Source organism: Chaetodon auriga, chromosome 21 (genome assembly GCF_051107435.1).
Source record: "Chaetodon auriga isolate fChaAug3 chromosome 21, fChaAug3.hap1, whole genome shotgun sequence".
In the NCBI taxonomy this organism is placed as follows: Eukaryota; Metazoa; Chordata; class Actinopteri; order Chaetodontiformes; family Chaetodontidae; genus Chaetodon; species Chaetodon auriga.
Genome location: NC_135094.1, coordinates 6893446 through 6901631, shown reverse-complemented (window position 1 = coordinate 6901631; position 8186 = coordinate 6893446). Strand labels below are relative to the sequence as shown.

The 8186-nt window shown below is 43.3% G+C and overlaps 1 protein-coding gene across 1 annotated transcript; it reads right to left on the bottom strand.

The window, feature by feature from the left end:
* Window positions 1-507: 507 nt before the first annotated feature.
* mettl4 (methyltransferase 4, N6-adenosine) lies at window positions 508-8036 on the bottom strand. Its single transcript, XM_076760988.1, has 8 exons — window positions 7638-8036; window positions 7139-7204; window positions 6233-6593; window positions 5841-5910; window positions 5176-5350; window positions 4977-5080; window positions 4775-4866; window positions 508-833 (listed from the first exon to the last, which is right to left on the bottom strand). Exons 1-8 carry the CDS (start codon window positions 7860-7862, stop codon window positions 568-570), a joined length of 1359 nt encoding a protein of 452 aa, XP_076617103.1. The 5' UTR covers window positions 7863-8036; the 3' UTR covers window positions 508-567.
* Window positions 8037-8186: the final 150 nt, after the last annotated feature.

Sequence of the window (8186 nt, the reverse complement as noted above, 5' to 3'; positions counted from 1 at the left end):
AAGTGCATCTTTCAGTGAAAACAAGGAACATTCACGCACAAATTATGTAAGGATAGATCTGGCTCTCCTTGACAGCACAAAGGCAGAGCGGAGGATACAGCGGTGACGCGTTCAAGTGAAAACTTTAAACAGAAACTCTGTTGAAAGTTACAAGCAAGCCAAATGCATTCAATGTGAAACTCTTTCATTAAGATTTGGAAACATTTTGAAATTCAGGTCAAAACAGCATAAAACGAGTAAAAATAGAAATACTTTGATCATCCTTAAGACACATATTGTGCCAAAGATTGCTCAAAAGGGTGAAAAAAATAAAACCTTGAATGATGTTTATCTGATTGCAGTGTGGGAAGTTAAAAACATAGCTGCACAGAAATGCACTTTCATCTCTCCAAATGCATCATCAGCCCTGTGATTCACTACCTTAAAAATGTACCCTGACCCAAAAAAAGAAATCAAAGGTCCCACACGCACGAGAAGTGCAGATCAAAAGGAAATGATATAGACATGTTTTGCTTTTGAATCTTTATTAAAAACACAGTAAAACAGTGAGGTGTTGAAGGTCAGTCATCAGTGCACAGAGGTGGGACAGTGACGGGGAGGAGAGGACTCTCCAGCTGAGCTGAACTCTGCTGAGTCTCTGGGTTCGTCCCTGCTCTCATCTGTGGCCTCGTCTTTAGGAACGTCTCCTTGATCATCGGCCGCTGTCAAAGTGAAATAGCTCGTGTGCTGAAATTTGAGCACTTCATTGCCCCAGCTGGTCCATCCGGGTTGAAGACTTCGGGCAAACAGCTCCAAGCACTTGGCTTCAGCTCTGACGTAGGGCTTCAACACCTCTGGAGACAGAAAGAAATGAGGAAGAGGAATGATTGCGGCTGCTTTAATCCTCTCTTGAGGTAAAAATAAGTTCCTCCTTTGTTCTTCTTGCTCTCTGTGCAATCTGTGTGCCCTTTCACTTTAAAATAAAAAATGCAGCTCTACCTATATATACTTTTGTGGTGCTTAATTTATAAAAAATCGTATTTTATAAGCTCTTCAATTGTAAATTAACTAATAACTAAAGCTGTAATTAAAATTGCATGAAAGGCCTCAAGTACAAGTGCCTAAGTAACAGTACTTGAGTAAATGTACGTAGTTACATTCCACCACTGAACAATATATTATGCCTTGAGCCCCAGTAAACAATAAGCAGTGTTTTACTGCCCTGTCTGGTTAAAGGCTCCAGGTCTATCGCACCTCTAACAGTGATGTCATGGCGCACTGGTCCTCTTCCGCGGCCATCTTGCACCTCCTACGGTACAAACCAAATTCTGGTGCTTTCTGGGTTTTACTGTAGGGTGAGTCGAGGGGTATTCAGCTGGTTGCAATCTGCAACGTCAATACTAGATGGCACTGAACCCTGTACACTGGTCCTTTAACGTTTCACCTCATCTGCATTTATACTGTGTGTCTGTAAATTGCATGAAGTTTGTGGCGTTCTGTGTGAGTCATATGAAAAACTACTGAAAAGTTGCTCTTAAAAATGGATGCTTTAATATACTGGGTGTCATGTTGTAAAATTACTGCACTGCATCCATTTCTTATAGGGGCACTTTGGCTTGTTACTCTGTAATAGGCAGCACTGGCAACTGCCCAGCTCCTTCACTCCACAGCACAGATTTTTCTACGTGGAGACCGGCAGTGACCTTGAGTCTATAAGTGATGATATTCCAGGAGCAGCACACCTGACAGATACGTTTCACTTCCTCTGCCCCTGTGCTACTCTGTCTGCTCTTGTGCATGCTCAAACCAACCTGACACTCGCCTCAGCCAACACTCAGGGAGTTAATGAGCACAAAAGCCTGATCCCCGAACCGATCCAAACGGTGTCCTGCCTCCCGTTTTCTCTTTCTTTGCACGTCAGAGAGTCACAGAGTGGAAAGGCCAAACATGCAGCTCTCCGACTAATTCAACACCAACCGGTGACTCAGCTCTCAAAGTTGAACAGAGAATAAAAGATCTAATTATCCTCTTAACTCTAAAATGGGGCAACGTATAAAACTTCTGCCGAGAGACGCCTGAGGCAAAGGAAGGTGCTACTTACCTACTCTCTAGACAAGTAACATACTCTGTCTCAGATATTCTACCTTGAAGGCTCCTCAAATTCTCTCTAGGCTTGATCACAAACTAATCATATTATAGGGGGCTGCTGCACCAGTTCAATTACAGAACAGCAATTTCCCAGTCCTATTTTTCCAGTAGAATCAATATAATCAATGACTTTGATTCGCAGCATGCACGTGGAGTCCCACAGGGTCGTGTTTTTGGCACCATCTTAATCTTCATTTACGCACTTCTTTATTGTGCCGATGCAGCACTGTTGTATATGCCTATGACACCCAATAACTAAGAGTCTTACACTTAATGTCGTACTGCTGCGTTTCAGATCACAAGTCGCATAAATGTACCAAATCTGACAAATTGTCTGATTGGTCAGCAACTGAAAAAACAAGGGATAGCGAAAATCGGGAGGGTCAATTCTGGGCTAAAACAAGTCTCCAAATGACAGCTCGTGTTGCTCCGTATCTGACTTTAAGGAGACACCTGGTTGCAAATAAGATTGATGAATCAGCTGTATAAGGTGATAATTTGTCAATGTGCTGCTTACAGTTTGTTGCTTGGAGCTCAACTTATTTCAGGGGAAAAAAGATACAAGCACACTATCCAAATTTTAGCATCGTTACGCGACTTTGCTTTAAGAACTTTAAGAATTTTACGACTTCTTCTGAGGATCCAAAAACAGAGGTCAATGCTGAGAATCCAGACACTGCAAGCAGCATATTTTTATATACACCTTATATAAAAATATACACTTTGAAATTGATCAAGTGAAAATCGGAGAGTTGGTAAAGAAAGCTAAATACCGGATCTGCCAATTAAACCTGCTGGCAGACAGATCGCTGTCACAGATCCATTCCCCCAATCAACAGTAATGCAACCCACACAACTGGCAGTGAGCCTCTTCCTGAAATGAATATTAGGAACAGCCATTTAACCACTAATTATATCACCAAGTTGGGAAGTGACTTCATTTTTCACAGTTTCTTAAGTTGCAGGGGGCCCTAATTAATAAAAACCACACGTCTTGTCATTCAGAGAAGAGCAAACACTTTTTTTTTCTGCTGCTTGACCATCTGGCAAGGATGTGTGGTATCTGGTGTCCCTTATTTCTCCATAGCAACCAAGAATGTCAGCGATAGGAGCCCCATCTGAGAGGGGAGCAGAAGTGGGTCAGGGTTTCTCAAGGCTGCAGGCTTGAGGGTTGTGGCTTTACACCGCTGAGGCTGCCCGCTGGCTCCAGAGGACCAGACGTGCTCGACGTGCACACAAAGTGCAGCAGAGGTGCAGGGAGATGAGCTCGAGGAGGCTCAGAGTGAGTGATGCCCAAACTCTACTGCTATATGTTAAATTTCCAGCAGTTGCATAATCTGCTGCAGGAGTGAACAAAAGAAAAGCTCATCCATCCTTCAGGTCCTCAGGTGTTAAATTAAACTGCTTTTATTGGCATCTGTGCAAGAGTTGGGTCAAGTCCTTCTTATATTTCATGAAACACTGCAATTTATAATTGTGACACTTGCAGATTTGAGCCCCACCCACTGCCCACAGAGCTTTCTCACCTCTCGTAGGAAAACAAAAAAGGGCTCTGAAACAGATGCAACCGAGCAACACCACAGCTGGAGACGCTGCTCATTCTGGCTGTGTCGTAGCACACATTTTTATTTAAAAGACAATGAAAAACTACCACAAATAAAACCATTTTTCTGCCATTTTCTTTTTCATTTTTAGTCTAAAGATGTTTGCATTATCAGATATGAAAAACTAAACTGGAATAAACAAACCAGTTCTGCTTAAAACTACCGAGAGGCTTTGAATCACACAAGGAGCCTGAACACAATCTGTGTCCTAATCTATTTAATCTCTATGGTATCACAGCTCCACAATGGCATCATTGTGATTTAAATCAATGTGTTTTAACAATGTCCAGCCACTTCCGTGAGGTGGAGGCTTTTCTGTGCCTCTGAAAGGGCACCAGCAAACACTGGCTGCGTTTGGCTCTCCATACTGCACAATAAATCACATTCCCCTGAGAGGGAGGTAAATGACGTCAAGCCTCTCTTATTCATAGCGCATATTCACTGTGAAGGTTTTACACTGATTCTACATCGCAGAGGCCGTGTCGGAGTCAAAACCGCAATCTGTGCAGACAGGGCAAGTTTGATCAAATCCGAGCGGCAGAGGTCCCACTCTGACAAATCAAACCCGTCACGTGTCGAGGAGCCAAGTCCCCCGGTTAGCATGAACGCAACAGAGGCCCTGCATGTTGTGTTTTCTCACCTCCAGCGTGGACACCTGCACACGCTGGCAGCACTCTCAAAAGAAAATATCAACTATCTGCAGCAGAAAAAAGTCTGATATTTCTACTAATACAATGCAGAAAAATCAATAAGTCATTATTTTACTGTGTTTGTTTCTCATACAGAAACAGTCAGAACTGCATGTGTAGTAACAGTCTGGTCACATGGAATAAAGTCATAATGGTAGCATTTTAAGTTTGAGCCATGCAAACCTAAATAACTGACTCACACCTTTGCTTTTTGGTCTGCTATAGCAGTGCTTATCATTGAAGCTGTGCAGGAGATAACACTGATGTTGCAGCATTGCCCTCTGGTGGCATAATAAGAACTGTACTTCTCAGACACACCAAGTGGTTTGGCACTCAAATGTTGAAAACACTGACCTGAGAGTGAAGGCTTGTGGGAGTGGAGGGCTGATGGGACGCTGACAATCAAACGCTGATCCTGAACGGGAACCTCTGACACCTCTGAAGAGCTGAAAGCGATTAAACAAGTCGGAGAATAAATATGATTTTTTTTTCCATTTAAGGGTTATGACATGAAGAGTATGAAAACTGAAACTCAGAGACGTCGCTCATGTTACACCTGGAGTTATCCACGGAGGAACGATATCGGCCCAGCACCAGCACTTCATATGGCTTCTTATGATGTGAATCCAGAGGAAACACAAACTGTCCAGATGTGGTGACCTGAGGGAGAAGAGCAAACCTTAAAAACATCTGGAATCACACCAACGGGTCCGATTCCCATCACTGACAGCTGCATCCATTCGAAGTCTCTGTACCTTGACCCAGAACCATTCGGCCACAACTTCTACTCCCCAGTGTGGATACAGCTCATCGCGGACGAAACGCAGGTGGCTCGGCCGGTTTGTGACCCAGGTGACCACTAAACAGTTCGGAGATGCCAGTAGGGGTATTGGGAGCCATTTCAGCTGGGTTGAGGGCAAAAAACTGTATCTTCATTGAGAAAATAGATGAAAAAAGACATTATATATAAATACAACCACTGTGTCCTTCTCTGGAGCCTTCAAAGGTCACCAAACAGTCGTATATGAGTGCTAATAAATGCTTTGTTGAACTACTAGACTGACTTTTCCTGCACATACACATTTGCACATGTTCATGTATAGAGCCTAAAGCAGTGATTCCCAACCTGAGGGAGCGCCAGATGGTTAAAGGGATGTTCTCTGGCGCCACCATGAGGATGATGTGTGGGTCAGAGTGAATTATCTTGACAACTATTGGACAATTTGATACAGATATTCAAGTGGAAACAGTGTTGGACAGATGGAAATATTTAAGGGGTAATGAGCCAAAAAGGCTGGAGGCCACTGGTGTCAGATATTGCTGACAACATATTGCAATGCAGGCAGTTTTAGAACTGAATTTATCTTAAGTGTTTAAGTGTTTTCTCTCCACTTTCTAAAATGCCTGAACGTCAAATTACCTGCGACTCCTTTTCACAGACTTGTTTTCCCACGGTGGATCCATGACTATTAAGTCGAACCTCCTTCCATCTGTGGGAGAAATAAGCAGCTTTAGAAAACAATGTCAGGCTGGGAAACTACCACTGTGCTCTCCCTTGAGAAACACACTGAGTCACTGTAGAAGTATTTACAATGATAGATTCAGGGAGGGGTGGTCATATTTATGTCCCAATGACCAACTGTTTTACAGCTTTTATTTTCCATGCAGAAGAAGTTACCACAATCATGCCGTGGCTACAGTTGGAAGCCATTTGTCAAATCTCTTCCATGTGGCCCGAAAATGACACATTTTCTCAGTTCACTGCGGTTCATGTGCTGTATTCAGATGTGCTTTTCCCACCATCGTACTCACAGTGGACTAGAGGTTGTATTCTTGTGAAATCAGAGAGCAGGAAGGCTGCGCATGCTGGTATCACATACTCCTCTCCCATCAGTGTGAGCACCGTAGCACAGCCGGACCCGCTCTCGGTTACCCGAGAGAACAAGTCCACATGCGACGTGCAGCCATCCTCAGCGACAAGCCGCTGAACACACTCCTCCTGCTCCTCCTCGTCCATCGGAGGGAGCTCTTTAGCCATTTCACACAGAGCGGCGAGGCTGCACTCCTGGGAGGGAAGAGGCTCGGTCGCCACGTCCGTCACTTCCTTCAGGTATCCCAGGGATCGGGCAGAATCCACCAAGGACTTGGTTCCCTCCAGGATCACAGACCTGATCTGCATCAGCACACATCGCAGAGAGTATTTATTCTGGGTGGTGCGCTAACCTGAAAATGTGAGGAGCTGAGATTTGAGCTGGCTGAGACTCTATTCGAAATGCATGACATTACATTTTTAAATGCTCATCAGTGGTGGAAAGAAACTGAGTACATTTACTCAAGCACCTTTTTTTCTTTGTATACTTCTACTCCACATTATTTCTGAGGCAAATATTGTACTTTTTAGTCCACTATGGCTATGAGTTAAAGGTTCCTTCACAGATTCAGATTATTAAAGCAAAATATAGCCAACAAATCATTTCTAATTTCACACTGTGGTATTACTGCCTTTACTTATGTAAAATACTTCAGTACTTGGAAATGGAACTTATTTTTCTGTGTTTGGACATGTAACAGCAGCTTCAGGTTTGACTGTCCTGAGTCAAGTTTTAATGTCTGTGAAACAGACAAAAAACAACTTCAGTCTTTTAATTCGATCTCTGTCGACACAAATCTCTTTCCAAACACGACACGTGCAGCTGAAGAGAATGAGCTTTAATCTACCTTCTCGTGGAAGGCCAGTGCATCGACTTCCCCCTGGTTGAGTTCGCTGTGTTTTCGTTTCCTTTTCTGAAAGTCAAATTGATCAATTAATTCATCTGTGGCAACTATTTTGAAAAGTCACTAATAGTTTTTGTCATTTTTCAAGCAAAAAACGAAGGAAAAGCAAACGTTATCCGGCTGCAGCTTCTCAAATGTGAGAACATGCTGCTTTTCTTCATCATATATGATAGCAAACTGAATATATTTGGGTTTTGAACTTATTGTCAAACAAAACAGTGAATTTGAAAACGCCACCTTGGGCGCTGGAGACTTACAGTTGTCATTTTCCACTCTTTTCCAACATTTAGAGACAAAATGAAATGATAGAGGATGCCCATTCATGAATGAACCTCAGATGTCATTACACAGATAACAGTGAGTCTGGGTGTTTGACTACACATCTACGACCAGCAGACGTCGCTATAAAGTCATTGCATTGAGCCTCCGGAGCAGCGTTTACCTTTGATGGCTTGTCTGTTTCCTGCAACATATCCGTGTTTCCTCCACCCACAGCAGCACTAGCGCTATAATAGCCTTTTAAAATGTGAAAGCACTGCCTTTTGAAACGACACTCGACACGTGATTTTTGATTATCCTTGAATCGGATGCATCGTGAATACCCCTGATCAATGAGTGAGCACGCATTCAAAATCCAGCCCTGGGTATTCTGAACAACCACGGACATTGTGAAACTGGTCGGTTTATCTGGGAACTGCTCTTCCGTTGTAACATGCCCGTGACCCGCCCAGCAACAATGCGTCCAAACAACTGGATTTACCCAAAAACGATACCGAAAGTAGACCGCGTCTGAAACTCAGCGATGTGTTCCGGTTAGCCATGTGGCGTCCGTGAACGAGTCGGCTCTATGAACCGGCTCCCGTCCGAGAGCCGATACCTTCTCTGTACATTGTATTGGATGTTTTTATACCAAACTATGGTGTTCTGGAAATTATGAGGTTTAGTATGATTACACTGAATAATTTAAGTGCTATATGAGCACACATATCGA

What these genes read in the sequence shown, in the direction of transcription:
- mettl4 (XM_076760988.1), bottom strand. Translation starts at nt 7,862, where the DNA reads ATGTCCGTGGTTGTTCAGAATACCCAGGGCTGGATTTTGAATGCGTGC. An exon ending in CCGAATGGTTCTGGGTCAAG is followed by an intron (nt 5,081 to 5,175) that starts GTACAGAGACTT and finishes CTTCTCCCTCAG; the next exon opens with GTCACCACATCTGGACAGTT. An exon ending in TCCTCCGTGGATAACTCCAG is followed by an intron (nt 4,867 to 4,976) that starts GTGTAACATGAG and finishes AATCGCTTTCAG; the next exon opens with CTCTTCAGAGGTGTCAGAGG.